The sequence below is a fragment of the Corythoichthys intestinalis genome, chromosome 18, assembly GCF_030265065.1.
Source record: "Corythoichthys intestinalis isolate RoL2023-P3 chromosome 18, ASM3026506v1, whole genome shotgun sequence".
NCBI classification, from domain to species: domain Eukaryota; kingdom Metazoa; phylum Chordata; class Actinopteri; order Syngnathiformes; family Syngnathidae; genus Corythoichthys; species Corythoichthys intestinalis.
Window position 1 is genome coordinate 17,921,348 of NC_080412.1, and position 12,919 is coordinate 17,934,266.

At 37.4% G+C, this 12,919-nt stretch overlaps 1 protein-coding gene across 3 annotated transcripts in view; it reads right to left on the minus strand.

Annotated features, from left to right (window-relative positions):
- gabrb4 (gamma-aminobutyric acid type A receptor subunit beta4) overlaps window positions 1–12,919 on the minus strand; it is an 87,643-nt gene that overhangs the window by 19,141 nt on the left and 55,583 nt on the right. For all 3 annotated transcript variants that reach the window (XM_057820975.1, XM_057820973.1, XM_057820974.1), the window contains 2 exons: window positions 4,735–4,817; window positions 1,419–1,556 (listed from right to left, as the gene is read on the minus strand). In XM_057820975.1, the coding sequence (XP_057676958.1) occupies window positions 1,419–1,556; window positions 4,735–4,817 (221 nt within the window). The remainder of the gene's footprint in view (window positions 1–1,418; window positions 1,557–4,734; window positions 4,818–12,919) is intronic.

Sequence of the window (12,919 nt, forward strand, 5' to 3'; positions counted from 1 at the left end):
CTATGTCAAATCGTTTAATTTTTACAGCGCATTAAAGACGCCATGTGATTGAACAGGTTATATGACTTAATGCGAGTGTATCATTATATCTAATTAGTATAATGGAGCCATGTGAATATTGCTGTGATATATTGGTGAAACTGGTAGAGCCACTGTCGACATCTCAGGCAAAAATAAAGTCAAAATGAAGAATTAAGAGGGAAAATGTAACAACTAGTGTAGCCCTAAGTAGCGGAGTAAGAGTAGCATTTCTTCAGAAATCTACTCAAGTAAAAAAGAAAAAAGTATGGCTTGGTAAAACTACCCCTGAAAGTACAAAAACTTACTCAAGTAAATGTAACAGAGTAAATGTAATGCGTTACTACCCACCTCTGGTAAAAATATTGTCAGAAAAATAATTTGGTAGAGATGGAGGATAGTGTAGTTCCTCCCTTGCGTTTAGTCAACATGCAGGTAAACCATGCTTTGTGAGGGCCTAACCAATATTTGTCTATTCATATTTCAACTTTAGGAGGGTCAAGCTAGGTGTGGGGAATAAATCAATTTTATGAATTATTTTGGGTTTGCGGATGATAAAAAATAGTGAATTAATCTTTTCTATGTTGTTTGTTGCCAAAATGGTAATGAAGCAAACAATTTATCAACAGATTACTCCATAATAAAGACTTTGTTTCTTTTTTAAAGTTATTACTTTGTATTTTGGGGGCTGACATCACAAATAGGGGGAGAAAAAAAATGTACTGCACTTTCTTTACATTCTATTTTTCAAACCCTTCATAAGGCAAGTGACTGTTTTTGGAAATTAAAAAAAAAAACAAAACACACTTTGGGTCACGTATGTCACAATATTAAAATTTGCTATTCATATGTGGCCTACAAAAAAATGATGTCCACATACTGTATGTCGACGCCAGACCACAATTATAATTGTTATTTTTGTTCCAGTTTTTCAAACAAGGCAGCCCATCTATACACTTACAATATTTAACTCCTCAGTGTGAGTTGCCTTTTTTTGCCACCTCGGCTGAACGCTTAGCCTCATAAAGAACTGGTGTCCAGACCAGCTGTGAATCCTCAGGTTTCAGTGCCATTGACGGATGTCCAATTCGTTTTGATTGGCAGACTCTCAGTCACAACGCATTAGACATCTAGCTCATACGGAGAGTTTGAGGCAGGTGGGGCAGTGTGTTTCATTGCTGACATTGCGTTTCGGCCTCATCAACATATTTTGGCCCCCCTCCCACAAAAGTCAAACTCCGCCTATGTTCTAGCGCCATCAGTGGCAGCTAATCAGTTCAATGCGTGCCATATAAAACGGTTAAAGCAAAAATATTTGCAAGTGATCAAACCTCTACATTTGCCATTTTTACTTTTGTGAACATGGTGTACAATTTTCATCAAAGCTGTTAATGGCTTACCTGTCGTGAACCTTACTTCCTTGGACACCAAGCGGATGTCCACGATGGAGAACTGAGGTAACTCTAACTTATCGACACCCGTCACAGCGCTGTCCCCTCCTTGCCAGAAGAACACAATGTCATCTGTGGTGTATCCATCTATCACATGATCCAAGAAGAAAATGGAAAACAAAAACACATGCTCAAGAAATAACCGTGAAATTTAACAATGTATCTCATGAAATGTGCACTGTACTGATAACTACTGGAGGTTCCTCTGATAAATGATGCACTCTGGTCTAACCTGATTTACTTCTGGGCAGATCCCTTGACTTTTATAAACCATTACACTGAGCAACCATACTACATCCCAGAATTACTTCATTGAGACATTTGTTATTACCGCACAAGCCCAAAATCTGTGCAAAACATACTGTCTGCTGTAGTTACTCACACTGGAACTAGAACAGACATACTGTATTTGGCATCCACCCACACATTAACCACACACTCCACCACATAGTTTGTTGCTAGTCAACATTGCTTATTTCCTCATGGATGAGTGCAAAACTCTTCTCATAGTATTGAATGACATGTAGAAGCAACCTTTGCAAGACCTTGCATGCATGTGCTTTTGTGTTTGTTAACCCATTATGGGGCACTCATTGGCGGCCATTGACAGCGCTAGTCATCAAATCCAATTTGAGTCAAAATGGATTGGAGGTCTAGCCCTGTTAATGCCACTGAAAGACAATTCTCACAGCTTAAATTAATAAGAGGTATGTCGTTGTTAATAGCAAGCAATAAGTTCATAGTAAATATTTGTTTTATATTTTTTCATTAAAATACTTTTGGCCAGCAGTGTGCATGAACTGTTGTTATAACGATACTCTACAATAACCCATTGCAGAAATGCAAAAAAAAAAAAAAAAAAAAAATCATTTAATTCTGGCAAGAGAAAAAAAAAAGAAATGAAGCATTGTTTGTCCAAAGAGCATAAGTGCCCTCTAGTGGAGAAAATAGTTCCTAGTTTGACTAGTGAATACTTCCTTCACAGTTACTATTATAAAATTAAAAGGATCAAATCTCCGGTTTTCCGTGGTCATTCGGTTCCAAATAAAGAGAGAGGTTTAAATCCGCGCTTTCGATTCATGTTGAGGGCTGCGCTCTATGTTAAATGCTTCATTTATTACGGGTCTTTAAAGGCGCCACGTGATTGAACAGGCTGGCGTGATCATAGAAGAACAAGCTTGTGTCAGATTGGTGTAATGGAGTCATGTGATTATTGTTGCGACGTCTCATTGGTGAACTTGGTAGAACTACTCTTGGCATAGCTGGCAAAAAAAATAATAAATCTTATACGTAGAATAAAAAGGAAAAATGTAATGACTTGTGTAGCCCAAAGTAGTGGCGCAAGAGTAGAGTTGTTTTCTTCACAAATGTACTCAAAGTAAAAAAGTATGTCTTAAAAAAACTACTCTTAGAAGTACATTTTTCTCAAAACGTTACTCAAGTAAATGTAACGGATACATTTAACATGTTACTACCCACCTTTGGTGTTTATATATGTGCATTAAATATGTCTTTAATACATTCTCGATGTATACGTGATGTTGTAAGATTCCAAATCCCAAGACCGTCCCTGAATGTAAACACGGATTGCACATATGATATTTGAACATTTTTTGTCGCAGGCAGTAACGTTTCTACTGTTAAAAAACGCAAACCTCCGGTTATTAATGTACACATGATGACGCATCAAACGCAGAATTCGAAAATCTTCACTTTGGTCACATTTTTTAAAAACTCTCGTTTTTAATGCCAAAAATGTGCTTCTACGTGTGGATGATAGGCCAAACCATAGAAAAAGTTTTTTGGGGGAAATACCCTGCTCCATGTAGACAAGGTCTCAGAGTGCTTCACTTTAATACCTTCCAATTGTTTAAAAAAAATGTATATATTTTAATATTATATCAAATATTAATCGCACTCCAACAGTCACACGGGAAACATACATCACTTCATCAGCCCTTTAGTATCCTAGCGGAACAAGAAATGTACTATATCAAGTTTGAATGAAAATAAGTGGTCTTAGGTTTGAGGTTTGTTCTTTTTTCCAAATTATGTGTCTGCAGACCGTCCTGGATTGGAACAAAAACACTTTGCTTTTCATACAGGATGGTCAACCATCCCCATTCTGTGACACCCTTTCCTGCCTACCAACCAGCATGAATATTCATCAGCATGTGTCAGTTGGCAGTTCTGCACATTTTCAGCTTGAAGTGCAATCAAAAGTGATCACAGTTGTAGATTTATGTCCGTGGGCAATATGCATTCACTGCAGCCTGGTCTCTCAGTGCAGTTTCACTATATTTTACCTTCTACTAGCGACATACAGACTCGGTAACATTAAATTCAGCTAGGGACTTTTGAGTCAATAGTATTCAATCTCTCTCTGGATGGAAGTTGCTTCATCAATCAAGCTGACAAAAGTGCACTATCAACAATCGCACTGAAATCCCAGTAAGCATAGGTATGGACATAATCCTGGAATGTTTTAATTCATGACATATCTACATTTTGTACATCCCAAGGCTAAAGAACAGTCAACAAGAACAACAAATATGGGTCATATTGAGCTAGTAGAGTGATTGATATCTTCATCAATCTTTACAAGATTGATAAAATATACACATTTATTATAATCTTGGCATGTGGATTGATTCATATGTCCAGTGAATGTAAAATGGATAGAGGCATGGCGTTTGACCGTTATAGCATTGATCCACAAATGCGAAATAAAAAGCAATAATGTCAGATCTAAATCCTGGAAACATTCTCTCAATTCAACATCATTCCATTCAGACACAATAAAAATCACCACTATTGGTAGTGTAATGCACGCTAAGAACAAACTATAGTGTACCATACTGTATATTGATTTTTTCCCTTCTTCTTCATGCATCTATATCAGGTTCAAAATGGGACAAAATCTACGTACTATAATCACCACTTACTACTTGTACAATAGGTACATTTTTTGCCAAAGGTTGGAGAATTTTTTGTAAGTATTTGGGTGTGTGTGGTGTACGTAAACAAAGACTGTATAAACTTCAGCATTGTGGGCAGACTGTTGTGTTATCTTGCATCTTAGACTGAAGGTACATTGCTTTTTTTTCTTTGCATACATTGGCATTTACCAACTAGAAGTGTAAACAGACGACATATACTGTGTAGTGGTTTAGTTTGCAATAATGGAAAACATGCCATCATTCATAAGTACAGTATGATGGTTTCCGTAGCAGTATTTTTCTGGCATTAACTGGCATTAACTTACAGCTTTCAATTTCCAAAGTGCAGTTCTGTTCATCAAGAGGGTATCTCCTCAGGTCCATCATACAAGCAGCAGTGGTGGTTATTCTGCGGGGTAAAGGAGAGAAAACAAATTTTGAAAAGGTTTGCTAGATTTGTCTACAAATATGAGTACAAGTCTTATATACATTACTGCAAACTAAAGATGTCCCGATCGATCGGGTCCGATCACGTCATTGTCAAAGTATCGCAATCTGCAAAAAAATGTCGGACATGCCTTTTTTTTAATATATATATATATATATTTTATTTAAATCGTTTTCTAATTGTATTTAACGTTACAGACAAAATGTCTTACACTCATCCAGAGTAGTTCTGGCTTAAAATAGGGCTATCAAATTTATTGCGTTAACGGCGGTAATTATTTTTTTTTAATTAATCACGTTGAATAATTAACGCATGCGCTGCACAACCCACTCACGCATTGTCGCGTTCAATCTATAAAGACGCCGTTTTACCTATAGATAGCGCTAAAAGGCAGCGTATAATGAGTAGAGAGCATTTTGACAGCCTTTGGAGCCATTTGTTGTGGCTAAAGCCTTACAATACCTCTCTCAGCAATTAAAAATAACGTGGGAGGCAATGTGGGGAAGACAGGTAGCAGTTGATCATTTTCTTAACGCCCTATGTTCTTTCCCAACGCAGAGAAGATATATCAATTGGTGCCCCTACGCACAGTCATGGTTGCACTTCCCATCATGCATTTGGGCAGAAGTTAAATGGCTGCAGAATCATTTACTGACAGCTCAACAAATACACTAGATGGCAATATTTAGTCACAATATACAAAGTCACATTTATCCTTTAAGAATTACAAGTCTTTCTATCCGTGGATCCCTCTCACAGAAAGAATGTTAATAATGTAAATGCCATCTCGAGGATTTATTGTCATAATAAACAAAAACAGTACTTATGTACTGTATGTTGAATGTATATATTCGTCCGAGTTTTATTCATTTTGTTCTTAATGCATTGCTAAAATGTATATGATCGGGAAAAATTATCGGGAATGATTGGAATTGAATCGGGAGCACAAAAAAAAAGCAATCGGATTGGGAAATATCGGGATCGGCAGATACTCAAACTAAAACGATCGTTATCGGATCGGGAGCAAAAAAACATGATCGGAACAACCCTGCTACAAACCCTAGCAAAAAGTATGGAATCACCTGTCTCAGAAGAGCACTCACTCAGATATTTTATTATGTAGAAGAAAATCAGATAAAAAGCTTGAAAAAATTGTGAACAGTTGAAAAGTGCGACTCTTTAGCATTCAGAAACACTAAAAGAAATAAATAAAAAGCATTGTGGTGGTCAGTAAATGTTAATTTTATAGAGCAAGTGCAGAGAAATATATATGGAGTCACTCCATTCTGGGGAAAACAATATGAAATCATGAGAAACAAACAAAGAAATAACAATCAAAATACTTCTCTAGTATTTAGTAGCACTGTTGCATGATGCACTGTCATCTTGGAAAATAACATATTTTCAATTGAAGGGATAAGAACGCTGTCTAAAATTTCAGTGTAGACTTGTGCATTTATTGAAGATTTAACCACAGCCATCTCCCCAGTGCCTTTGCCTGACATGCAGCCCCATATCATCAAGGACTAATTTTGATGTCTTTTTCAGGCAGTAATCATTGTAAATCTCACTGGAACAGCACCAAACCAAAGTTCCAGTATCATCACCTTTTCAAGAGTCAAGAATCTGCATTGGACAAGGTGTCAAGGGTCAAGAATTTGCATTGGAATCTGGAATCTGCATGCTTGTCCGATAAATTTAAGGCCCATGCTCAACTGCAAATACTTTCACACACCCACACAATTTCTAAGTAGAGTTGTCTGTTAATGACTTTTTAACCAATAACTGATATCCTGATGTTGTCAACTCGAAAAATCTGATACCAATATGAAACAAATACCAGTATATGCAGTCATGGACGAAACATATTATGGCTAATTGTATTGTGATTCCCCACTGGATACTTAAATTGTCAGGAATGCGGGCAGGCAGGTTGTGAGGACCCAAATGCAGGGAAACGAAAAAGGCAGCGAGGCAGGTGGCAGTGAACTCAAAGAACGTTTTAATAATAACTAACAAAAATCACAAAGTACAAACAAAAGGACTGTGGATCAAAAGGCAATGTTCCAACAAAACTTACTTAAACGGAGGGACAGGTACACTGGGGCTTGGACGGGACTTGACTTCAACGTTGACAAAGACACTGACATTGACAATGACGCAACAAGGAATGAAGAGAAACTGGGAGCTTATATACACACACGCAGACAAGGGGTAACGAGACAACGAGAAACAGGTGAGCACAGGAGGATGCAAGTTCAGAGATAAACTAGAAGGCACAACAGGTGAAATTAATAGGCAATCACGGGGACACACAAGGAGGAAACCAACACAAAACCTAACATAAATAATGATAAATGTAACAACTTCAAGGTTTTCCAGTAAACATTCTGTGTAAAATAAGGAAACAACTTCAACAAAAGTTATAGAAAATGTGCCTTTATTGCTCCACTATATTTATTGTTGGAATCAAAATAGTGCAGACATCAGTTTTTTGGATCAAGTGCAAGTGCAAAATGCCACTAAGGCACTGCCATATCACATATGGCTCAGACAGTGCTTCTGGCTCAAAATAACAACAAAGCCACTCAGCTTCAGTACAGTGAATGAGGTATGTAATTAGTTTGTAATTCATTATTTTTAAAAATCATTTATTGCTAATTTAATTTTTGCACCACGAATGCTTATTGTATGCACACATAACAAATCCCAAACATCTTAGTTTAGAGACATTTAATGGTCAATAAGCATAACTGCTGGGCTAGGCTGTGACCAGCCCCTGAACAAAGGCAGATGCTCAACTACAACTCTAACAAACTACCGGTAGCTAAAAAAAAGTTTCTTTAACTGTCAAATTTACACAATTTTTAAAGCCTCGCATATTTAGTTTAATGCTTTATAATGCTTTTGAAGGCCTGAATTTTGACAAAATCCATTTAATGATTTTTAATGCTTTCTAATGACCTACATAAACCCTGGCTTTACTCTTCACTTTCACTCATTGGCCCTAGGAAGCAGTTCAAGGTTCAGTGTCTTGCACAAGGATTGTGGGCAGACAGAGCTGGCATCAAAACTGACCGTAGGATTACATGAAGACCTGCTTTCGCAACTTTTTTTGTGATGGAGTTGTGTCAAAAATATGGTTTGCTATCGTTGTAGTATTTAATGAAACTTTTAAATAATGTGCAGGAGGTTAAAATCCACTTTAAATGTAGCTTGGTCATATGTTGAATGTAAAAAGTTTTAAACCACTAGTGAAAACGCAATGATTTTGTGATTAATAATTATGTTAAACTCATTGGCTGCGATTGACGGGGATAAACATCCGTTCCACGTGAAGTGGGAGGGTAAGCGGCAAATGACAAACGATCATTGGCTGCCACCCTCTCAGTTCAAATGGATTTGAGGTCAACTAGTGAGAATGAAGCTGAACAGAGAAGTGAGAGTATTTTCAAGCCTAAGCCATGAGCACATCTTGTTGTTTGAGATTGATGCAATGTAGAAATAGGACTAAATCGAGACCCAAGCATCGATGCTGATGATATCAGGAGGCGAGAGAAGAAGCCTAGTACAGGAAATGTGTGTGACCGGTGTGCGATATCTATTATTCACAATGACACTGAGCTGCATTCTGCTGCACAAGCATTCTGCTGCTCAAACTGCATTTGTTACCACTCTGTTGTGGTACACCTCCCTGCTGCCTTCACAGCACTCCTCCGCTGACTGCATACAGTGGGGCGACACACTGCTGATTCACTGCGAGAGGAGATAACATCAGGCCTAATTACATAAATCTGAGAGGTCACTTGGCAATTAAACTTCCCATGTACAAAGTTGCAAAAAAAGCAACATTGCCATTTATAACATAGGTTACTTTTAGTGTGCTTAAAGAAGCTATAGTGGATGCAGCAACACAACCAGAGCAACTGAAACCAAGCATGGTAAGCAGTAATGCTGACAATTTATTGTTTTAAAATTGACAATTTGATTTCAGACAAGTGTTTTTTGTATTATTTTGTTTTTTGTTTTTTTGTTTTTTTACAGTGGATGTAGTATTCTGTAATGGAAAGCTGCATTTAAGGCCTGGGAAATTAATCGATTTTATGAATTGATCGAGTTTTCTTTTTGTTTTTTATGTTGTTGCCAAAAAGGAAATCTAGCAACCAATTTTTAACAGATTATTTCATGAGAAAGTTACTACAGTTGTACCTCAACATACAAATTTAATTTGTTCCAGGACGTTGTTTGTAAGTCGAAAAGGATTTTCCCATAAGAATACATTATAATTCCATTAATTTGTTCCACAGCCCCAAAACCAACACTAAATCCTTAATAGATACTGCTCTTACTATTGCAAATAGCAATTACAAAGAGCAAAACAAATAAATTATGAATACAAATCAGAATAATAATAATGATATGAAAATAATAATAATAATAATAATAGTACCTGTATTAATGTAACGAATCAGGTTCTAATGTGGCAGACTTTTTTTGCTGTACCTGAACGCTCCACGGAGCTCACGTGACGGTGAGCAAGAGAGCGCGGTTATATTTTACTTTGTGTATTGATGCTGGCGTTAGTGTCGCACAAGTTGATGGAATAAATGATTAGAAACCTGAGGAAGCTGGCGATTTCTTTGGCGTTGTTACCGTAATAAGAATTGTCACCTTGACTTATATAGACTGGCAAACGGAGGAGGACCGCCGGCCGAGATCGACATTCTACAGCTGTATTGTGGACCCAGTTCATGGATGCACAGACCATGCTTATATTTTGCTATCATTTACATCTTCATTTCAATGGTAAGCGTCACCTTTTCTCCACCTGCCCTAACCTTTTTGGATCCAATGTTGATTTCTCTCATCAGAAAATCAGCCGTCCATCCGTCTTCTGGCAAAACAAAGAAATTGCGGCGCTGTCAAAATCGTCGTATTTCGAGTATGTCGTCGAATGTAGAAACAAATGGCGAGTCAAATTTTACGTCGGATGTCGAAAAGATCTTGTGTCGAAACGATCGTATGTCGATGTACCACTGTATTTTGTATTTGGAGGCCGACAGCACAAATAAGAAGAGAATAAAATATTAAAACTTAACTTTTGCAATCAAATTAAATCCTTTCGTTCAACAGTTTACATTTTTGAAAACCCTTTAGAGGGCAAGCTACTATTTTTGGTAATTAATATGTCCACAATACAGTATTAATATTTGGTATAATAGTGTTGCCTACATGACTCAAAATGTGATGTCCACATACCGTATGTGGATGCCAAATCTCATTTATAATTATTTTGTTTGTAAAAAATAATAAGCATTAATTATATATATGAAAAAACAGAATAAACATATTTTAGGGGTAAATGAAATAATGAATTGAAAATGAAAAAAATAAATTAATATTTTTTTTTACTAAAAAAATAAAGAAATTAAAAGGATTTAAAACCAGAAATTTAATCTGGTTATAGCCCTGAATAACACTATTTGACAATCCCCCTTTTGATCCATCTTTTGTCAAATTTCATAGTATTTAGACATAGACACAGATGGCACCAGACTTCCAATGTATGTGCAGTTATACTCATCAAACAGATCCATTTATTGTATTGTTTCTGGTGTGGAGGTGGACTCCAGACAAGGAAGACAGTGTCAGATGCATGAGCAACACTTCTGACACCTACACAGTCTGCTGATGCAGCTTACTTGCTGAGGGAATAGTGGAATATATGCAGCCACCTCATAAGAACTTCAATAAAAAATTACAGGAAAAAAAAACAACATGACGTGAAAACAGAAAAACAATAGTAATTCTGCCTAGTTTTGCATGCTAGAACACATATACATTACACGGTAGAGGTTGACTGATATATGGACCTCTTTCCAATATCGATTGACCAGCCGATTAACCCAAAAAAATAAGGCTGATAAAAAGGATTTTGATCAGGAATCTGTGTGGGCAACTGTGGCCGCCCGACTGGCAGTGACTGACCCCGGAAAGACCTGCAGCAGCTTGAAGGCAGGCTGCTACAGGAAGCTTCAGCCTCGCCTGTTTTGTAAATATTGTAAGATTTGTGTTTTGCATGAGAGAATATGCAATGTGGCTTTAGCCTCTTAAGGTGTTTACTGAGTGATCCTTACACTCTAAATGTAACTCGTAGCATTAGCTTGGCATTCGCGTTAGCATTAGCTTGAGCATGGCACGCATTCTCTCAAACGCACTCTCACTTGTTTTCGTCTTGTCGTGATGTCCTGGTGGGTTTAATTATTTGAAAATAATGTACTGTTCCTGCTGAGTGTGTATACTGTAATTTTTGGACTATATGCCGAGCGGCCAATTTGTTGATTTATTTGGGTTAATAGGTAATACTTAATTTGACAGTGTCGTCATAAGACCGTCATAATTGTGACATGACACTATCATGGGCATTACTGAATGCTTATGACAGACATCATTAAGTGTCATCCGGCAAATCATGTCACCAACTCCATTTATGTCCAGCTCTGATCCAAATAACACTAAATGACGTCTTTTATAAACATTCATTAATGCTAAAGAGGCAGCAATGGTTAGCACGTCCGCCTCACAGTTCAAGGGTTCAATCCCGGGCTTCGGCCTTCCTGTGTGGAGTTTGCATGTTCACCCTGTGGCACCCTGCCTACTGCCCGTAGTTAGCTGGGATAGGTTCCAGCACCTCCTCGCCCCTCGTGAGGAAAAGCGGCATGGAAAATGAATGAATGAATGAATAATGCTAATGACAACGTCATGTCATAATTGTGATTGTCTAATGACAGTCTTATGGCGCCACTGTCAAATAAAGTGTTACCAAATACCATAACTAGCAATTATTGAAACAACTGGAACAGTAACTGAAGAAATAAGCATAGAACATGAATTTTGATGGTTATTTACATCAGTAGCGCTGCAATTCATGCTAGGAGGCATGTTGGACAATAACAGTGTTGACTGCAGGTGGCAGCAAAGGTTGACTGTCTCCCCCAAGGGAGCAGTGATGGCCAAATAAAGCTTATTGAAGCAATGACGCTTTGCTGCCAATTGGTTCAAAGCTTCATAGTGGTTCATTGGGTCTTATAATAGTCATATGATGCCGCTGTCAAATAAAGTGTTAGCGGTTAATATCTTTTAGTGTAAATATCTCATAATACAGTTAGGACGGCTGTGGTTTATAGTCCAGTGTGGCTTATCTATGAACAAATGTCGATTTCGTGTCAAATTTGGTGGATGGCAACTTATAGTCAGGTGCGCCTTATAGTGCGAAAATTACGGTAATCATAAGAAGATGTGCTGCGTTTGTTGGTTTGGCAGCACTAGACTGAATTTAAGTCTCAGGTCATTTGTGTACATTTGAAGCTGTTGAAGCAATTTTAAGAAAGAAATTTTACAATTTTCTACGTGCTTTGAAAAAAAAAAAAGTATATCGGCCTCAAATATCTGCTTACAAAATCGGCTCTGGATATCGGCACTCGGCTGAAAATTTTTTTAGATATCGGCATCAACTTTTGAAAATCGTATTTCGCTCGACCTCTAGTACATCGTTCAGTAAATTGTAAACATGTGTAATGTATCGTTGCTGCAATGCAATTGAAAGAGGAACACTAGGAAGAGAAAGCGGAATAAATACAATGGGGTAATATAGTTAACCTTCAAAAAGGCTGCCTATATATAACAGATAAACATAGTAGATAGGGAAAAAAAAATATACAAAATGGATAAGGTCAATTTTGCATTATAATTAGTCACACCATTTGAATATATTATATAAAGTGGATTTTCTTGTTTATGCACTACTCCTAAATGTCTTGTTATGGTGGGCGAAAAAATGGTCCTGCGGACAGATTCAAGGTCTTGATGCAATCTGTTAGTAACCATTATGCACAGAGTGATAATAACAAACAAGCACCTCTGCAGATGTTCAGAGGAAGAGCTAATGCCAGAATTCGTATCAACAAGATTCCCCTTTCTTGCAGCACACAATCAGTGGATGTGCAAGTGCAGGTGTAATCCCATTTTCTTCTGGCTCACATCCAATCTTCTCGGCTCATGAT